The sequence below is a fragment of the Papaver somniferum genome, chromosome 8 (genome assembly GCF_003573695.1).
Source record: "Papaver somniferum cultivar HN1 chromosome 8, ASM357369v1, whole genome shotgun sequence".
Classification (NCBI taxonomy): Eukaryota; Viridiplantae; Streptophyta; class Magnoliopsida; order Ranunculales; family Papaveraceae; genus Papaver; species Papaver somniferum.
In genome coordinates, this window is record NC_039365.1 from 12051676 (window position 1) to 12074021 (window position 22346).

At 34.9% G+C, this 22346-nt stretch overlaps 1 protein-coding gene and 1 pseudogene across 1 annotated transcript; one reads left to right on the forward strand and one right to left on the reverse strand.

Annotated features, from left to right (window-relative positions):
- Positions 1-333: 333 nt before the first annotated feature.
- Positions 334-14127, reverse strand: LOC113305092 (annotated as a pseudogene).
- Positions 10123-14078, forward strand: LOC113305093. The gene is made up of 6 exons (XM_026554200.1): positions 10123-10154; positions 10252-10375; positions 11226-11428; positions 11687-13284; positions 13694-13842; positions 13995-14078. Exons 1-6 carry the CDS (start codon positions 10123-10125, stop codon positions 14076-14078), a joined length of 2190 nt encoding a protein of 729 aa, XP_026409985.1.
- Positions 14128-22346: the final 8219 nt, after the last annotated feature.

The window sequence follows — 22346 nt, forward strand, 5'->3', positions numbered from 1 at the left end:
CAAAGAACAACCTGGCTAACTGCCTCACTAAACTAACACAGAGTGCAAAGCAAAAGAAAGACTTACAACCCCATTTCTTCTTCTTACCAGAGGCCTACCAAAATTCTACTTGAAAGTTAGAAGCCTCTCCTTTCCAACTGATTTTTTCAAGCTCCACTCAGATGTTGATTTGGAGTTCCTAAATCCTGTGCTTCTCTACAAAATCAGTGAAGAATTCTTCACCTCATGTTCTTTACCTCCCTGCACAACATCCAAAAGGGCACTGCCGACATTCAAAAGCTACCTGTTGTTTACGCGTCGTTGGTCTCATATGAGGAATCTCCTCAAGATTCTTCAATGTTCCAGCTCCTCCGTAGAGATTGCATCCTCGTTGTCTGCTTCAAATTCATACTCTCCATCAACATCATGCCTTTTAAACGATAATACTATGTAACTTGTGTCGACGATGGGTATATGTCGAATTTTGTACCAGTCCTCTCCTCCCTCTACAACCCTTTCTTTGATCAATGGCGTGTCCTTAAGTTTCAACTTTTCTAGGGTAGTGATGAACCTCAATCCTTCCGGAAGCCTTCTTAAGTCAGGGACATAATCCAAATGTATCTCCTTAAGATGGGGCATTCCACCTTGATCGATTCTCCAGTCTTTTATATTTGGAAGCAAATACATGGATAAATATTGGAGTTGAGGAAATCCCTGTGAAGAACATACCATTTCCTCCCCTTCGTATTTGCAGTTTCTCAAATCTAAATCCCTTAATCTTGAAAGATGCTCAAGAGTTGCCATGGGATCTTCTGTAAAAGAGATATCGTACTTCAAGGTTAACTTGGTGAGGTTTGGTGGGCAGCTTTGGAGGTTGACAATCTCTAGTTTACCAGCCAATATCAGTGAGTGAAGGTTATGACAGCAAGAAAGTGACTCAAATATTGAGTTTGGAAATCCTTCTGAAGTAGAGATACACAAAGATCTAATGGGGTTTTGATACTGGTCATAAGAGGATGAGGATGATGATGATGAACTTCGCTTTCTAACAATCTCTTCGAGGATAATATTAGTTTGCAATAACGAAGTACTCTTCACACCCAATTTTCTGAGATCGACGAGATTATCAAAACAACCTTTTCTTATCCATTCGCCAGCTGGTATGTCACTAAAAGTCTGGAGGTTTACCAATGTCTCAACTCTAAAGTTCTCAGCGACTGAAACATTCCTTGAAATAGTTAGGTGCCTTAACTGTACCATCATTGTAACAGTTTCAGGTAGCCATCCATGACTATTAAAAGAGCCTAACTTTAGGACTTGTAAGTTTTGCAAATTGCATATGGATGATGAGATCACGGGAACAAGACGTATCCCTAGATACCTCATGTGAATTAATTTGGAAACTTCTTCAGTCGTATTTTCATCGTACAATTCTAAATAGTTTTCAAGATCTAAGACTCTGAGCAGTTTAAAATTCTGGTAATTAAATGGTGCTCGACGAAGACCCCAAGACATTTTGACGAGAAGTTTGTACCTGTATGTATTGTCGATGTAAATAATATCGGCAGCACACCTCCGCAATCTTCCATTCCTTAATCTTCCATATGTTATTACATTACCTCTTTGACGTCGCTGATCATAAACATCAAGGAAGTAAATCTCCTTTCCCTTTGACAGACAAAGGTCTAGCATAAGATCATGTACCCTACATATTTGATGTTTATCTTTAGCTTCTGGATGAAGGGGTTCTTTGCCAGCTTGAACCATACACCTTTGAATTAACTCTGCTAAATATTGGTGCTTCCCTATGTCCTCCAATGTTTCTCGCGAATTTTCTTGTGTATGTGATACGAAACCCTCAGCAATCCATAGTTGGATCAGTTTCTTTCTTGGAATTGGACGATCTTCCGGGAAACGACCTAGATAGAGAAAACATGGCTTCAGATGAGATGGCAAATCATGGTAGCTTAATTCTAATATCCCATTCACCCTCCTTCTTCACCTCTATTAAGGTACGAAATAACGTTTCTATGAACAAGTTCCCATTGCTTGATGTCTAACCTCTTCGTTCTTAACAGTCCTCCAAGCACACGTTGTAAGAATATTTATATACATATAGAAATATCCCGTGGGCCCATGTAATAACTTTGGTTAATTAAGAATATTGTTAAATATTTCGGTTACCATTCCAAGGGATTAATTCCTATTAACTCTTCCTTGATGGACGGTCGAGATCTAAGGCTAATACTAAAACCCTAGCAACTTGGTCCTCTCTCTACCTATGAAGGGGAAACAGTGACCATCACCATTTGTATCCAATCCAAGGAATTAACAACTCATTACGGCTAAGGTCAAGAGAGAGAAATCATGACATCCACAAGGTATTATCGCCGCTCCAAAGATGGTCGGTAACATACAATGGATTAGCGCTAAAGGTATTTTCCATAAACTCTATTCGTATATTATTCTGTGATTATCATGAAGTTCAACGATCCTAATTTAAGTATCTATAAAATTAAATCTTATAGTTGGCATCTAGAGCTTGTGTTTAGAACTCATGATCGTCCGTTAGTCATATGCAATAATAAAATAAAATTGGGTTTGATATATATGGTTTTCTCCTTCTGTGAACATAATCGTTCTTACGGAATTGCATTACTTTTCACATCTAATTATCTTGACCCATATCATGCTCACACTTCATGTTCATGTTTGATTTTTTATTATCTCATCAAAATCAAATCGGTTGAAAATTATGGTATACTGTAAAATTTAAGATCCTGTGGCCATTATCACTTATGATTTTCTTGTATACTTTTATATTACCTTCTTAATTTTGGATGAAAATATATTTCAACATTAATAACCTACTTAATTTTTTAGGAAAATATATTTTAATTTAATACTAATGTCATACCCTTTATTTCATGTAAATAAGTTAATATATCTTGCTTATTGAGTTTATTTTTGGCCTAATGGTTTTATTTTTAGCATGTAAATAAAAGAAAATCTTTTTAAAAAATATTATTTTTTAAATAATGGCATATAATGAGCATATGAGGTAATAATGAACGTAATAATGATGATAAACGAAATGGAAGAATGTCGACATCATGTAGTCATAAGCATGCATAATTGTTCCACTAAAGTCCATATATTCTACTTGTCTTGTATGTGAAAGAGAGGTAAATTGGAGATACGATAAAAATGAGAAAATATATATTAGGCATTATATCTTTATGGCATGAATCAATAAGTGCTCAAAAGCAAATGAAGATAAACATAATATTTTCATCACGTGAACGGTTATTAAGACATTAAAAATTGGAAACATTAATATTTTCTTGTGGGCATGTATACGTGTTAGTTAATATTAAGATAACGAGACAGTATTAATTTTAAAACTAACGAAACCAATTTTTATTGTAAATTAACTTACGCTTCCGCTTTATCGAAACACTAACACGATTTTTTATCGAGTTTCATTATAAATTTTATGATCAAAACCATTTTTTGACACCATTAAATTTGTGTGTGCATTATAATATGGTTTGTGTGTTTATGGTATAGTTTGACTCTTTAGTTATCACGACAGTGATACTAGAGTGTTATATCTCAGTATAATGATAATGTTATTATAAGCATGAATTCGAAAACTGTAAAGTGTAGGTTTTGCAGTTATCGACATCATGTGATAATGACATTATTTTAGTTGATTGGCTATCATCACAATGACGTCAAATCACTCTTGGTCATGATCACAATTTTTGTCAAATGCTTGTAATCTTATTTTTCTTAAATATATCAGAACAAAATTTACCCACAGGAAATTGAAGTTCACATATTTAAGAAAACACCGATTGATATGATTGTTGATCATATGGATATGAACTGATTTGAATCTTGAAGGTGTCTACTGTCATTATGTTTCACTTTTCTCCCACTGTTGATGACAATTTCAGTTGTACATATACAATTATTGTGCTTAAGATTCATAGGCCATAATTCTTTAGTTATCACCACAGTGATACTAGAGTATTTTATCTTAGCAATAATAATAATTTTATTGTAAGCACGAATACGCCAAGCCGTAAAGGCAAGGTCTAGTAGTTATTATGGCATTATTTTTGAGTTGTTTGGAAATCACCAAAGTGGTGTCAAATAATTTTTCCAGTCATAATCGTTATTATGTCAAGTGCTTATAATACTGTTTTGCTTAAATTTATTAGAACAACAATTACCCACAGGTAATTTGAGTTCACATGTTTAAGATAACATTGAAGTGTACAATATCTGATCATACATTATGGTAATTAAAATGGGCACATGATTTTACGTTATTTCTTAAAAGTGCACAAAAGAAAATTTACATAAATTAACTCATTATCGAGTTGAGTAACCTATTACGAATTTTTTCATATTTTTTAAAAAAAAAGTATTAATTATTATGTTGTCCAAAACTTATTGCATCCTCTATGAAATTGAGGTTTTATTTTTGATAAATTTTTCCATATTTATGAAATGATATTCATTGATTATTTAACACCTTTCATATTAATTCATCATATATCCGTTATTTATCATGATCTTTAAGTTTGTATCATATTTAAATGAGCGATGCATCAAAGAATTTTTTTTTAACGAAATTTCATTATTTAATTATACTTATAGACTTGATTAATGCTCGATTTTGTTTTATGAAAAATTCATTATGTTTGGACATTTCAATTAAAGGGTGTTATTATTTTTACAATTTATGTATGATGACATGCCTTTGAGTAAAGGTTTATGATTGATGTTTTAGGGTTACTCATAATTGTTTATAATCGACTAATTTTATGATCAGATCAAGAATGTCCATATCATTGATTAGGACCATGCAATGTCACAAGAAAAGCTAGTGTGATATTTGAAATTCTACATATTTGTTGGATTGTTTAGTTATCGCCACAGTGATGCTGAATTCTTATCTTGTAATTGTTGTATATTTTGTGTCCTCTTAGTTTGATTTAACTATTAGAACAATGCTGCTCACAAGTAGTTTTGGTTCACAAATTTAAACAAGCATTAAGGTTATCTAAATGTTTCATATACATGTGAAATAATAGCCACCTACAGGTGACTACAACTCACATTATATTAGGTTGAACATATTTAGAATTATTGGAGTTTGTTAATACGTTTTAGGACGTGAGTTGCCCACAGGTGATTCTAGTTATGATATTAAACAAACATAATGTTGTGTGTATGAGAAGGTAAAATATGTACTAATGTTTTTCATGTCTTACATTGTTCCTTGATAAGGTTTTACCCACAGGAGAATCTTATTGAAGGTATGTAATTATTGTAAGCTTAATTGTCATTTATCTCTATTATAAATTTCAGCTTTTGTTTTTATTAATTATATATTATATATGATTATTTTGTAGACTTTTAATGATCCATTTTTTGGAAGATAAAATTTTTTATCACTTGATGATTTTTCGCGTTACTGTGTAAATCTATCGATAGCATTATGAATCTTAATCCATGGATGTTTTATCGAACATTCATTATTGAAATTGAGATGCATTATAGATAAAGTGAAAATCATAAAGTCTGAGAAAGGTGGTGAATATTGTGAAAGGTATGACAAAACAGGATAATATCCTAAATCTTTTGCATAATATCTTCAAAGGTTTGTAATTGTTGCTCAATACACAAGGCCAACTTATCCTTGGCATATGTATATCAAAAGGCTAAATCATACTTTTATGAAAATGGTTAGAAGCATGATGAGCCATGCATAATGGCTATACATTTGTGGATGTTTGTTCTTTCTGCAACTGTGTAATTTAAATAGATTTCCAGTAAAGTAGTTTCAAAGACACACTTTGGACTAGAAAGGATGGAAACCTAGTTTAAATCACATTTAAGTTATGGTTGTTCAGTTGGAGGTGAGGGCTTACATTCCAAAGAATGAAAATTGGATTTGAAAACTATTATTGGTTCATTGGTTTTCCTAGATAATCCAAATTGTATTCTTTAACGTTCTAACCGTAGTATGAGACTTATTGAAACCGAAAATATAAATTCGTTAATGATAGCATAATCAGTGGGAGTACGTGGATATATCTGTTCAATAAATCATGGTAATGATCCCTTCATTTAATATTTCTACAGATATTGTGAATCTTCTCATTATCAGAATGTTAGATAATGAAAGACCACAAATTACTGATCCAATACTCCTTATTATAGCTACTTCCAATAAAGAATTTTTTTTGATAACAACATGAACCAACATTAAGAAGGTCTCAACAGAGATTGAAAGAAAGTTATTCATGTTGTTTCAGTGATTTTCTTACGAGAATTTATTACATTTTGATATGGAACGACAAAGAATCAGTTTTAGGTTCACAAATATTATGTGCAATAATTTTGATTAATGGATTGATGATATGTGAAAAAAAAAATCATTGGTTGAAAGTCAAGTCTCGGATATTGTTTAATTGCTCGAAAGATACAAATCAGTTGTATGAAAGTGGGTCTTTCTAACCTAATACGACTAGCAATTTTAAACGGTATAAAGCAAGACTTAGTGCCAAAGATTTTACTCTGAAACGACGCATTGATTATAAATAAGTTTTTCTCTCGTGTCAAAGAAAGACTTATTCAGAATTGTCATAGTATTATTAGTAGCTCAGTATGACCTAAGAGTTGCATTAATTAAATGCGAAAATAGCCTTTATTAATGATAAATTTTAGTCTACAAATTTTAGAAATCAAAGTATGAAATTTAAGAAGCCTCCCATAATGGTATATGAAATTCAACAAAACTATAAATGTCTCAAGTTTTGGATGAAATTATTACAGATTTATGCATATACCTCAAGATCAGTGGGAGAAATTCATACTCTTAGTCTTGTATGTTAAGACATACTACCTACGAGTAGTGATCTTGAATTTATGCATATCTCTATATTTTTTGAAATAAATGATATCAATGAAGCTTACCATGTGATGGTAATATCATATGGATTACTAAAGCTCTCATATAAGGCATATATCGAATATTCAAGGAATTTTGAGATAATAACATATTTAATAGATTTTATTTCATGTTGGATAGAAGATATAAATTTAATCTTCATTACATCTTAATTCTGATATGAAACTTATAACAAGTTGCTGATATGTTAACTAATTGCCTAAAGAATTGAAGAACCAATCACTGGAAAGCTATCAAAATTTTTGAGATACTATTTTAACTTATGTCTTATAATTAGTTAGCAAACCCAAAAAGAGTTGATTGGGTTTTCAGACTTCAATTTTTGTGGATGTATGGATTATTTAAAGGAAGAATCCATTAATACTAGTCCCACAATTGAGTTTGAATATTTATGACTGCGATACTTAGAGACTTAAGGTTTGTCTCTACATTGCTGAAATTTACTGTCTTAGTTTCGCAGCATTAAAGCACGATATGATACAAAAGGAACAAAACACATGAACCTTGAGTATATATGCGTGAATTAGGAAATTCAGAAACAATAGTTTTTCATTTATCGCTTAAGCACAATTGCATTCGGAGATGCACTTAATGAACAATTACCTTTTAAGACCTCTTAAGAAAAGATTAAAATCTTAGGTCTGTGTGAGTAATTGATTATTGAATTCAGCTAATTTATGTGCTTATTTTTTGAAAACTGATTGAGCTTAATAATGTACTTCTGGATTTATTTCTGTATCCATATTTGGTATACACCTATGTGAATGGATGAATGTTAACAGAAATTGTCTTTCTTTTGAAGACATAACTGGACCATTATGATATCCCCATTTAAGGCCTGATTAGGTAAGTTGCCTGTTTTGTGGTACATGGAAGGGAACATGTTGATAACAAGACAATATGCCACCGCCATGACTCGCATACGTAATTTGCTTGGTTAAGGTATTGCGTTTAACCATTAAATTTGTTTATCAATTATGCGCGCTTATATTTTTCTATAATTAACCGTTAAATAAGTTATCACATGGACCAGTGGGAGAATGTAAGAATATTTCTATACATATAGAAATATCATGTGGGCCCATGTAATAACTTTGGTTAATTAAGAATATTGTTAAATATTTCGGTTACCATTCCAGGGGATTAATTCCTATTAACTCTTCCTTGATGGACGGTCGAGATCTAAGGCTAATATTAAAACCCTAGAAACTTGGTCCTCTCTCTACCTATGAAGGGGAAACAGTGACCATCACCATTTGTATCCAATCCAAGGAATTAACAATTCATTACGGCTAAGGTCAAGAGAGAAAAACCATGACATCCACAAGGTATTATCGCCGCTCCAAAGATGGTCGGTAACATACAATGGATTAGCGCTAAAGGTATTTTCCATAAACTATATTCGTATATTATTGTGTGATTATCATGAAGTTCAACTATCCTAATTTAAGTATCTATAAAATTATATCTTATACACATATCCCAACGGAAGACCACCACATTTGTGAACCATCTCCTTTCCCAAATTCCAAGAATAGTTGGGTAACAACCAGCTTTCACCATATCCGTGGGAAATGCTTTCCTGCGAAGCAGCTCCCAGCTCTCATCATCATTCAGAAATCGAGGTTCCAGGTGAAGGCTATCTGGATCTGCGTGTAAAGCAACTCCTTTGTTCCGAGTTGTTAATAATACTTTGCTTCCTCTGTTCCCCGTCGGAAAGGCCTTAAGCAACTTATTCCAGTGACGGACATTCCATACGTCATCTCTTGGAGGTAGTTGTAAAGCTCTTTCATAAGATCTTGCTCATTCATTCCACTGGATGTCAAAGATATCCACTTGAGAATTTCTTCCAAAACAACTTTCACGTTAAGTTGTTGAGATATAGAACTCCAACCGCAACAGTAAAAATGACTCTTAACAGTGTCATGCCGGTAGCTCTTCTTAGCTAAAGTGGTTTTCCCCAAATCTCCGACGCCGACAACAGACACGACGCAACGTCGCTCTTCATCTTTGATCAACTCGGTCAGTAGTGTCTGCATATGTTCGTCGAAGCCGATAACATCATCATCTACAACATGAGGATAGCGATTTCTCAAGGATAATTGCATCATATTTTGAGTTGTTTCAGAATTTGAAGCTTCACTGTCGCCCAAGTCCTTAATACCATATGTAACTCTACTATCAGAGATAGCTTTCAGTCTAGCCTGAATTGCTAGGATATCCTTGCCAACCCTGTGCAGATGTCTTGGTCTCCTTACCGTCAAACACTTCCTGACAAAAAAAGTTTCTTTTTCTTCTAGCTTTATTAATCGCATCAACTTTATAAATGAAGGTTTCGATAACATCTTCGGCATCGTAAGCAAGGTTCCTAATTTCTGCTACCCAATTGCGAACACCATGGCTTCCTTGTTGTACCTTTGCATCTGCATCTTTTAAGAAACATTGCATCCTTCTTAGTTCTTCAGATAACCCTTCAACTTGAGTACCAACACCAAGTAACATATTTGTTTCCACAGTAAGTGCATTACTCAATCTCTCCACTGCTAATGAAACCACAACATCTACCATTTTCTTGACTTGAAAAAAGAAATCTGAAGAAGATTTAGAAGATATAATCAATCCAGAGCACACTTGATGAATTTGGATGATGGTATAAAAGCTATAGAAATTAGATTTTTTTTAAAGAAGATGGAAATCAGATACAAAATGCGTTAATTTAAAGTAGCAAGCAAGGTTGTTCAGTGAGTAATGTAGAATGTGAACACACTATTGGTCTCTAAAGGCTTAGCTGGTTTCAGAGTTCAATTTAAAGTAAGGATGGTGACTACTGCAACACATGGAATTGATATTGTTCACGTCTTTTGTTGCGGAGTGAATTAAAGTAAGTATGGTGAGTTGGTGACTACTAGACATTGATGTAAAAGGCTTTTTTGCAATTCGAGCGTGAGAGAGTGCCCTATAAATGTTTTCAAAAAACTATAGAAAATGATCAAAGACTAGGAAAATTACCAAATAATGCTGGGTCCTGTCCTGTTAACTTGCTACAGATTATGAGTCTATAACATGCAAGTACACACCCAAAAGCAGTGTTGATGTAAATTTCTTGAGAATTGAGTAAAAAGGAATCCAATATTTTTTGTTTGGGCTCAAAAATGTCATTGCTGTGCAGCTGTTGTGGTGAAAGGTAGATTATGATGCAAATTGCAATGAAGTAAGAAATGTTGGCTCAGTAATGACTCCTTTTATAGAATTACTTTTCTTTTTCCTTGTTCAGTTATTAGGAGTGAATTTATAGGAAAGAAAGGAGATGTAGCACTTGCTTGGAAGGATGGATTCGACATTGTTGTAAACAATTCCGGCCAACAAGGGTTTGTATGCTCAACTAAATCTATCAAAGCAGATAAGGTATGTAATATGTTCTTTGCTTACGGTGAACCAAATAGAAATTTAAGAAACCATTTCTGAGAGATTTTTATGTCTCAACCTTATGATCCTTCTGTTCCTACTATTGTAGTAGGGGATTTAAATTGCATCCTATTATCCCAAGATAAGTGGGGAAAAAGACCTGTCACTGAACTTGATACAAAAATTCTGGAAAAGCTCATGGAAGGGTGGGACTTGATAGAGCCTTAGTGAATGGGGTTTGGGAAGATGCTTTCCCTCATACCCACACGCAACACTTCCCTAGGATTAGCCAGATCATGCACCCATTCTAGTCTCGTTAAGCCCCGAGGCGGACAGTCTGAAAAAACCATATCATTTTATGTCAATGTGGACCAAGGATAATTCCTGCAGAACAGTTATAGAAAAAGATTGGTCACTACAAGTAACAGGTTCAAAAGCATTTCAACTCAAACAAAAATTAAATCATGCAAAAATCAAGCTGAAATTATGGAACAAAGCTTCTTTTGGCAATTTAAATGTATCTCTACATGATACTAAAACCGAAATTCAAAAAGTCCAAATAAACAATCCAGGGGATACAAAAAAAATTGCAAATCTAACTGATAAGTTGTCTTACTTGTATTCTTTGGAAGAAATTTTGTGGAAAGACAAATCTCGGGAGTTATGGTTAAATGAAGGGGTTAAGAACATGCATTATTTTCACAAATGCACATTATTTCGAAGGAAAAGAAATAATATTTCCTGGCTAAAGTCCAGAAATGGTAACTGCCTTGCTACAAGAGAATCCGTTGGAGATGAGTTCATCTCATACTTCAACCAATTATATAGCACCTCTGATCCTGATGACCAGGATGAGGTATTAGATACTATCAAACCTAAATTGTGTTCTCTGGACAATGATATCTTGGAAGCCCCATTATCCGATGAGGAGATAAGAGTGATTGCTTTCCAAATGGGGGCAAAAAAAGCACCAGGGCCAGATGGCTTTACTGGTCTTTTTTACCAGTCTTACTGGGATATTGTGGGGGATAATGTTACTCAAATGGTTAAACAGTTCTTTGAGACTGAACACCTCCTTACTCAGTTCAATCACACTAATTTAGCATTAATACCAAAAACCCTGTGGCTGATTCTGCTGAGCTGACCAATTTAGACCTATTGGTCTATGCAACTTTGTTTACAAAGTAATTTCTAAGACTTTGGCTAATAGAATGAAACCTTTGATGGACAAAGTGATTTCACCTAACCAAAGTGCCTTCATCCCCAAGAGGCAAATATCTGATAATGTTATTTTAGCACACGAGCTCATAGATTTTATAAAAAGAATAAAACAAATCTTGGAAGTGCTGCAATCAAGCTGGACATGTCCAAGGCTTATGATAGATTGGAATGGTCATTTTTGGCTAAAGCTATGGAAAAATTGGGGTTTAATCCAAAGTGGATTAGACTAATTATGAACTGCATAAGTATTGTTTCCTATTCAATTCTCCTAAATGGAAGTCATATTGGGAAATTCAAACCTGAAAGAGGTTTAAGACAAGGGGACCGTATGTCCCCTTATCTATACATTGTATGTGCTGAAGCCTTTACTTCATATATTAAACACTTGGAGGATTCTAACCTGGTACATGGTATAAAATGTGCTAAGACTGGTCCTTCCATTAGTCACATTTTGTTTGCAGATGACAGTCTACTCTTCACTATGGCAACTATCCCTGATTTTCATGCTATCAAAAATTATCTGCAAAAGTATTGCAATGCAATTGGTCAAGAGATTAATTTCAATAAGTCAGGGTTATTCTTTAGCTCTAAAATCCATCCAAGGCATAGAAAAATGTTAGCCAAAATCCTAAACATCACTACTCTCAATCTAGGAGAGAAGTATTTGGGAACTCCAATTACTATCCTAAAATCTAAAACACAAACCCATCTCTCTATGTTGAGTACAGCGGAGAAAAGGGTGAATAATTGGCTAACTCAATTTCTAGCTCAGGCTGGCAAGTCCACACTGGTAAAGCATGTAGGACAAGCAATGTCACTTTACCAAATGGCTACTTTTTTAATTCCAAAAAGCATATGCAATAAAATTGATTCTCACCTTAATAGATACTGGTGGGGGGAGGATCTAGACACAAAGAAGAGTAAATTGCATCTCATAGCTTGGGAGAATATCTGCAAAACCAAGAAAGAAGGTGGATTAGGATTTAGAATCAGTGAGATAAACAACTTAGCCATGATGGCTAGAAGTGTTTGGAAATTAATAGAAAATCCATCTTCTCTTCTGGCGCAAGTTCTGAAAGCAAAATATTATGCAAACAGTGATGTCTTGAACTCTTATTGTCCTGATAAGGCTTCTTGGGTATGGAAATGTCTACATAACACAATGAACAAAATAAAACCATTTATCTCATGGGTAGTGGGGGAAGGAAATTTTATAGACCCATGGTGTAATTGGATACCTAGGAAAGGAGTTGCAACACCAAAAGCAAACTCAATTCCTGATAAGAACTTAAAAGTAAGTGATATTATTAATCATGACACAAGAACATGGGATACAAAAAAATTAAGTGATGTTTTTGACCAATCTTCAAAAGAGATGATTCAAAAAATCCCTCTTAGATCTGAATCTTCTATAGACAGAAGAATTTGGACTCCAACTAAAGATGGAGTCTTTACTACAAAGTCTGCATATACCACCTTTAGTGTGAGGGGGGATGATTCTGAATCTGATTTATGGAGTGCAGTTTGGAAACTGAAAGTGCCTGCAAGAATCCAACTTTTTGTATGGAAGGCTCTAAAAAGGGCACTACCAGTGAATGAAATTCTTCATAAAAGAATTCATATATCTGAATACATTTGCCCTAAATGGAAATTGAAGACGGAATCAACAATGCATGCTTTAGTCACCTGTAAAAAATTAACAAAGGTTTGGAAACTTATAAACATTCAGAGCATTCAATTTCAAGATTTTACCTTAATACAGTGGACGAAATTTTGGTGGCAGTTGTATCTTTATCAAGACCAATCTTCAAGAGCGGATCAATTTCCTTTGATTTCCTGTGTAATATGGTCCAATTGGACAAACCGAAATAGCATAGTTCACAATAATAAACAGGAAGAACCGTTAGTTATAATATCAAGAGCTAAGTCTATGATGTTGAATACCTTTAAAAGCTCTATCATCAGCCGAATCGTAGGAATATCACAAAATCAATAAACTCCCTCTCCTTGGATGTGTCCACCTAGAAATTGGTATTAATACGTATGGTGCTTGAAATCTTAATTCAGAAATTGGGGTAATGGGTTTCTTAATAATAGATTCTTCTCATCAATTTATCTACGCAGAGTCGAAGAACCTGATTTCTTGTTCTGCAGAAGAAGCGGAGATCTGTGGGATTAAAGATGCCTTAAGAGTTGCGAAGGAGATGAAGATGGATCGAATTATAATCGAAGCTGATGCCGCAGAAGTAATAAAGAAGATAGATAGAAAGATTTTTTTGGGAGATCTAAGAACACATACCATGTTTTGGGATATCAAATCCCTAATTTGTAGTTTCCAATATATTTCGTTCAAATTTGCTAATCGCACTTGTAACGGGGATGCTCATGTAACTTACAGAACATGGGTTGGTATGTGCCACCGGTTTGGCTCCTACCTGCCCTGTGTGGCGACTTTAGGGACGAACCAACTGATGTTCTGTAAGTTTCGTTTTATCTTTGCTTATAAAAAAAGTGAATATTTACCAAGTGATTATAAATGGCGTGTGAACGCAAGAAAATATATCACTCGGTGTGTGAGTACAATAATAAGTTTAATTAGGTTTTCCTTACCTCACTTCACGGATCCCTCCTTTGCTCTGCAACGTCACCCTGACGTTTGCATACTAGTTCTTCCTACATTCATGTTCTCTGAAAGTTAGTTTCTCAACCTTAATCTATCCATCACCATTAAATCTTTCATTCTCCTTGTTATTCTCATTAACAGTTACTTGACATTCAAATTCCTATTATTCTTTACCACAATTTCTTATAAACAGTCAGGATTAAACATAGTTGTTTCTAATACTAAGAACTGCAACTACCTTACAGAATTGCCTGACATAAATTGCATACACTGCCTCAATTTCAACATTAAAAGTTTCTATCATTTCATTAAACATTACTTTAAATCAAGTTTTTTAATCACTGAAAGTTCAACATACCAAAGTACCAAATAACATCCAGATACCAACATTCAAGACCCATGTACTACAAATTCACAAAACATTCATAGAAACCCCTGCAACCCTCCTAGCTATACACCCACAAAAATCAACACCCCCCTTAATATCAACACTTACTTACTTCATAAACTTAAAACAACCAGAGATAAATCCGACCGAACTTCAAAACGACAAGAGAAGAAGATTTCTATCACCAACAACAGATTCAAAATGGATGGGATAAAGAAGAGTTACCAGAAATACCGTTTTGTAAAAAACTTGTTAATAATATTCAAGCTTTATGTCCTGAAAACTTGGTCTCTTCTGGTAACTCCGAAATGATTACCATCAATCATCTTCATCAGTATCCCACCCCTCTTCCTCATAACGTTCACTGTCATCACTGTCAGACGGAGCAGGTGAAGTTCCACTGGAAGAAGATGCACCATCACTGCCATCACCATCTCCTTCCTCTCTGTCCTCCATTTCCTCATCATCTGAACTGTCAAGATTCACACTAACCTTTATTCTGCTTGGTTCACCCTCATTCATGGTGCGTGCAAAGATCTTGGGATTGGCAAGTTCGTACTCGAATCGGCTCTTCAATTTCCTTTCATGATAAACTCTCATCTTGCGTTTATCCTCTACAGCATCAGAATCAAGGTCATTGGTATCCACCTCCTCCAAATCATACTCAAACCCCTCTGAAGCCTCAGAATCACTCTCTGTTGCACTTTCATACTTTGGGGATTTGGCATGATTCTCTTCCCATTCTTCATCCTTCCATTCTCGCCATGCAAAATACTTGGGTACCCATGAAGAATAGAGATCCTCGAGCAGCTTCTTCTGCTTCTCTCTGCAGTATTCGTTCTCGAACATGACGATCTTTTTCAGACTGAACATCTATCCTCAGTTTCTATAAATCACTCAAATTCAGAGAAGGAAGAAGAGTTTTGGCTTGTGAATATTCCGGTGTTTCTGGTGGTGCATCGGGAAGATTTTCATCGGAGTTTGGTGAATTCTGTCCAGGATTATCAGCCATCTTCTTCTATTAGCCTTCTTAACCTAAACTTTTCCTCTTCTGGTAACCAGTTAGGCAAAAAATACTTAGAGAATAATAACATTTTGGTTAATCACCCCTTTAAAAACCCATTTGTGTCTCTTCAATTCCATTTATGGCACTTAGTTAAATGTCAAGTCACTTTGTTAACTACGCCCATTCAAAGCTATGTGTATTCCCTTCACTCTAATGACCATCATAAACCTATCAAGACCTATTTTCAACACCTAATCTTTACCCTTACCATTACTCCCTTTGGAACTGTCATTAGGGGAGGCTTTAGTGGGTCACCAAACTTTGAAATTTCTTTTTGGGGTCTAATTAAAATTTTATGTTTTATGAAGACTAGAAGAAGGCAACATCAGTTGGGAGGCACCATTGTGATCTGGGGTTTGTCTGGCAGATGCATTACTAGCCCTTCCACCAAACCAGAAAACACTATGAACTTTCTCATACCACCCCAATTCCATCCACCCCAACAAAAATTTTCCCTCATTTTTCTTACCATTATTATATTTGGCAGTTTACTTCATCACATATACGTCAGCCCGAGAAATGACAAATATGATAAATATCCAACAACCCAAACCTACGTCATGCTTCCTCATTCCAACTTTTATCAGAATCTCCAACAATGTATTATTGGGTCTTTCCATATGTGGTTTTCTCTCCACAACACTCACGTGACCACCTCAAATCAAAATATGCCCATAAAGCTCGGACATGAGAGTGACATCCCATATGCTTACCCTTTTCCCCAAAGCAATCTTGCAACACAACCATAGCTACCTTACACCAATTTTCTCCTGAAACTTTCTTAGTTCATAGTCAACAACTTTCGCATTCCTTTTTTTAAGGTTCAAATTCATATACAAACAAAAACCCCTCGTCTTTCCCTCAGTATCCTAGTATGTAATCTATATCAAAACAGTACCAACAAAAGATTCTTTTCTCTTCATCTGTATTTTTTATTAATAACTTGGAAATCTGATCTTCATCAATCCATATTCATTTATACTTCACACCTATCAGAGAATACCCAAAATTTGAACCAAGAAATTCAAACTCTTTCTGCTCAAATTACTGAGAAACTTACTTTACCATCCACACTTGCTAAACCAGTTTTCATAGACAAAAAAGTTGTCCTAGCTGAAGCTGATACCAATTGGAAATGGTTTATGGTGGGATATGCTTGTTGCGAAACTTTGATCCCAACCTCTTCTATCAGGTTTTATATCTACAATAACTGGCCTTTCGCTCAACACCCAACTATTACTACCTTCAATGGTCAGCGAAACAAAGTTCTTATCCGTTACTTATCTGAAGAAGATTTCAACATAATCAATTCTAAGAAACCCTGGTTTGTCTGTGGTTATCTAATGGTGTTAAAAGTGGTTCCTGGTTAAGGCTAGCCTCCAAACCATCAACTCTTTTTTGATGAAGAAATCATGTGGTTCATCTTATGCAACATTCCAAATGAATGTACTGAATTCGAGGATTTCCAGAAACTCACCCTTAGTATGGGGGAACTTATTGAAGCCAAAAATCCTTTTGGTAAACATCCTCTTATGAAGAATGTCAAAGTGTGTATTAGAATACCAGTTCAAAAAGCTTTGCCAACAGGTATCCCTCTATTTACAAGTGGTATAAGTGAACCTTTCCTGAGTGAATGCAGACATATCAAAGTTCCAAGAAATTTCTGCACCTCTTATCGCATCCTTGATCATAAAGATCAAAACTTCCCTGCTTGGAAACTAAAGCAGAAAAAAATCAAAGAAATTGATGCTCGCTGTAGCAACTATACCCTCCCAGCTGTCTCAAAGTTAATGATGCCTCATGCAGTCAAGCAAGTTGATTCCTCCTCTACTATCATCACTGATACTATTATGCAGCAAACTGAGATTATACCAGAAACATATATTGAATCAACTTCTATTGAAGTGTGCAATAAAGGAAAAGCAGAAGCGATGGAAAATATTATTCAGAAGAGCTTATCAAATACTTTTCAAATGGGCTCCTTCGTGAACAGATCCACCACTCTGAAGATCTTTGATGTTGGTCCTGTTCAGAAACATGTGACCCAGTTAGAGAATGGTCTACCAATTGTTCTAAAGAAAGTTACTACTCAAAATGTTATTCTTGATGCTTCTATCTCTGGTTCCAAGTCAACTCCTAGTGGTCTGATTCGTACCACCAATTCTTCAAGAAGATTTAAAATTGATGATGTCCCAAATACCAGCCCAATCATCACTAGAGGAACATCTAATTCTGCTGAATAAGATGCTCTATCAAACCTCAAAAGAAAGATTAATCCCAGGGCTGATTTACGGAAACGTACCAGAACTAATTCTAGTTTGACTAGTATAGCAACTATCCCTGAAGAACAAACCTCTACTGAACCTGATTATGCTCAGTTGTGTCCTCCAATTACCAAATTGGGGGAACTGCCAGAAATTGACCTCTCTACTTGTTCTCTCAACACCCAACCAATCCTTAACTTTTTTTGGAGTTATAATGTACCTGCTGACACTTCCCCAAGCAACAATGTTATCCGCAATAATTCCCTTGTCAATGCTACCAGTTATAGTCTCGATTCCTCCCAAATGGCTTCTCAAAGTGGTGATGGTACCAGTGCTTCTCTTGGTGGTGGATATGACTCTACCACTCAGGTATATCACCCTCACCCTACCCCTTTTATTGATACTTCTCCAAATACCATAAATCTTTTCCCTGTCAATAATGTCAATCTGATTGCCTGGAATCTTCGTGGCTTTGGTAAAAAATCTGCTAATACGGAGCTTAGCTTACTCTGTAAGAATGTCAACCCTGACATTATTTTCTTGTCTAAGACTAAAATGAAAAAATACATGGTTGCTAGAAAATTAAGAAACATGGGATTTCCTTATATTTTTAATGTACCCTGTGTTGGTAGGAGTCGTGGTCTTGCTCTTGCTTGGAAGAAGGAGGTTCACCTAAACGTTATTTCATCCAGTCTGAGGGGCATCTATGTTACTTCTACGGATATCATCCATTCCAAGATTTGTCATATTTATTTCATATATGGTGAACCTGATAGTAGTTTAAGGCAAGCCTTTTGGGAACAACAATGTCAACAGACTATTGCCCCTTTAGATGAACCAGTTTTCTTTATAGGAGATTTAAATGCTCTATTAGGAATTGAAGACAAAAATGGTGGTATAGAAGTACACTAGTAAAAAAATGATGTTCAGTGACAGTTAAAAACTGTTACTGTATTATTTCTGTAATAGTTTTATTTTTTTCTACGGTGTTACTAAAGCCCTTGTTATGGAAAGTTTATAAAACCTGTTACGGAATGACTATGGAAAAATGACTCATAAATTCTAAAATTGTCACTGTTAGTAGTTTTTGGTAATAGTTTATTCAATATGTGCTATTGAATAATTGCTATGCTAACTGTTTTTCTTAAAACTGCTGCTATTATTTGAGTAACCGTAATAGTTTTTAAGAAAACTGTCATCAAAAACAGTGTAAAGGTAAAAATTTATAGTGAAACAACCATCACCTCCACCACTAGCACCGCCCCCACCTCCACCACTAGCATGGCCGCAACCATCACCATCATGCCCACCACCATCCCACAACTACAAGTTGGGATTCTTGAGCTTGAAATATAAATTCTATAAAATTACTCTTAACACGATTCGACCTTGAGACCTATTACACCTAACTACAACTTTTGAACCACTATTCCATACTTTTTTTTTGGAAATTTTATCCATATAAAATACTTATTCTCATTAAACAATAAACTATCGACCTCCACCACAACCTTCGTTGTCACCGTCCAACTACAACACACATTTATATTGTAGTATTGTTACATATCGTACCACTTGTTTATTATTTTTATTAAATTTTAATTTCTATTAAACTTAATATAACCATCCCTGACCCGTGGCTAGATCTAGTGCATGAAATTAAATTAAAAATTAAATTGTGACATGTCGGTCTAGAGCTAGGTAATCTTTTTGAAATGGATTTTTACATAACTAGAAATGTCACGATAAGGTCACCTATGGTGACATATTAAATCTGTTACAGTAAATAGGTATATGGTAACAGTTGGTCTAAAAAATGTCACGATAATGTCAACTATGGTGACATATTAAATGTGTTACAGTAACATGGGTATATAGTAACAGTTGGCCTAAATAAATGTCACGATAATGTCAATTATGGTAACATTTTAAATCTGTTACAGTAACATGGGTATAAAGTAACACTTATTATAAAAACTGTTACAATATACAACCTAGATGACACTATGTAACAGTTCTTACAAAAACTGTTATCATTATTTAACAACTTAATATTTAGTAACAGGTAATTTACGAACTGTTACCTTATAAAAGCTTGAACTGTAGCTAAATGTCACTTTTCTACTAGTGGTAGATGATCCTTATTTCGAAAACCTTAGGAATTTTTGTACTTTTTTTAATCTGCATGATCTTGGTTTTTCTGGTCCTAGGTTTAATAGGTCTAATATGCAACAAGGCCCTGACTTAATCCTGGAAAGATTAGATAGATGTCTGATTAACCAAACTGCTGAAGATCTTTTTCCTAAACTTTGTGTTAACAATCTTCCTAAGGACTCCTCTGACCATTTCCCTATGCATATAGGATTTAACTATGAGGATAATTGTATGCCTAGACCCTTCCATTTTATGGCCATGTGGATAGAGGATCCTACTTGTAGAGACATTATAGTTAATTCTTGGTCTGTTAATATGGTAGGCTCCCCATCCTACAAACTTAAAGCCAAGATTTTAAGTACTAAGAAAGGCTTAAGAGATTGGAATAAATCCTCCTTTGGTAATATTCAAACTAATATATCTATCATTAGGAAAGAACTGACTGACCTCAAAGTCTCTAATCCTACTGATACTAGTAATACTTCTAGACTTAAAGCTAGACTTGAATATCTGTATAACTTGGAGGAATTATATTGGAGGACAAATCTAGAGAATTCTGGCTCTTGGAAGGTGGATAAAGAACTCATTGAATACTATTGTAACTGATAGATATAGTATTGGAAATTCTTTCATAAATTATTTCAAAGGCCTATATTCCTCCCATCCTCAGCAATTTCAAGATGAAATCCTTGCTGACCTCCATGTTAAGTTCTCGGATGAAGACAATGCATCCTTAAATACTCATCTGACCCCATAGGAAATTAAGAATGATGTCTTCCAAATGGGGGGGGGGAGGCTCTAGGTACTGATGGTTTTACAGGCTTGTTTTATCAAAAACATTGGGATATAGTGGGAGATATTGTTGTTGATATGACGCAAACCTGCTTCAGGACAGGTAACGGGTTTTTAATCATACCAACATAGCTCTCATCCCCAAAGTCCCTCTTACTGAACTGGTAACCCAGTATAGGCCAATTGGCCTTGTAATTTCATTTACAAGATTCTTTCAAAAACTCTGGCTAATAGACTGAAACCTTTTATGAACAATATTATTTCTCAAAATCAAAGTGCTTTCATCCCTAAAAAGAGCATTTCTGATAATATCTTGCTAGCTAATGAGGCCATTTATGTTGTCAATCATAATAACAAAGTTGAGGGTATAGCTGCCATTAAACTTGATATGTCTAAGGCCTATGATAAGCTTGAATGGGATTTTTTGGAAAAAGTTTTAACTAAAATGGGTCTTTCCAATCACTGGGTTAAACTAATAAACCATGTGTCTCTACTGTGTCTTATTCTGTCCTTCTTAATAGTAGCCCCACTGATTTCTTCCAACCTGAAAGAGGGCTAAGGCAGGGGGACCCTCTCTCTCCCTACCTTTACATCATTTGTTCTGAAGCCGTTTCTTCTTATATTGATAGTCTGCAAAAGAAAGGGGTCTTAGAAGGTATAAAAGTTTGTAAAGAGGCCCCTGAAATGACTCACCTTTTTTTTGCTGATGATTCCCTCCTGTTTTCAAAAGCTACTACAAAAAATTTCAAGTTATTAAAGATTATCTTCAAAAGTATTGTCTTGTTTCTGGGCAAGAAATCAATTTTAAAAAATTTGCATTTTATTTAACAGGAAAATCCCTGAACATAGGAAAGCTCTTTTGGCTAATATTCTAGATATTGAAAGCAGAGATTTAGGAGAAAAATATCTTGGCACTCCCACTGTGTTCCGAGATTCTAAAGTTCAGACCCATATGGGTATTATCCAAGCCATTGATGCCATAATTTCTATCTGGATTCATAAGATATTATCTCAAGATGCTAGAACTACCCTTATCAAGCATATTGGTCAAGTCATTCCTCTTTTTCAAATGGGGGCTTTTCTAATTCCTAAAAGCCTTTGTAAACAAATGGATTCTCACCTCTGCAAATTCTGGTGGGGTGAAACTTTAGATCCTAAAGATAGAAAGCTTCACCTCCTTGGATGAGATGTCTTATATTCCCCTAAAGATGAGGGAGGTTTGGGATTTAGAAAGGCTGAATTAAACAATCTAGCAATGCTTGCTAGAAATGCCTGGAGAATCTTAGAAAATCCAAACTGTTTACTGGCCACTGTTCTTAAGGCTAAGTACTTTCCTAAAACTGATTTTTTAAATGCTAAATGCACTTCCAAATGCTCTTGGACTTGGAAGTGTTTGCATGCCATAAAGGAACTCATAAAACCTTTTATTTCTTGGATTGTTGGGAATGGTCAATTTATTGACC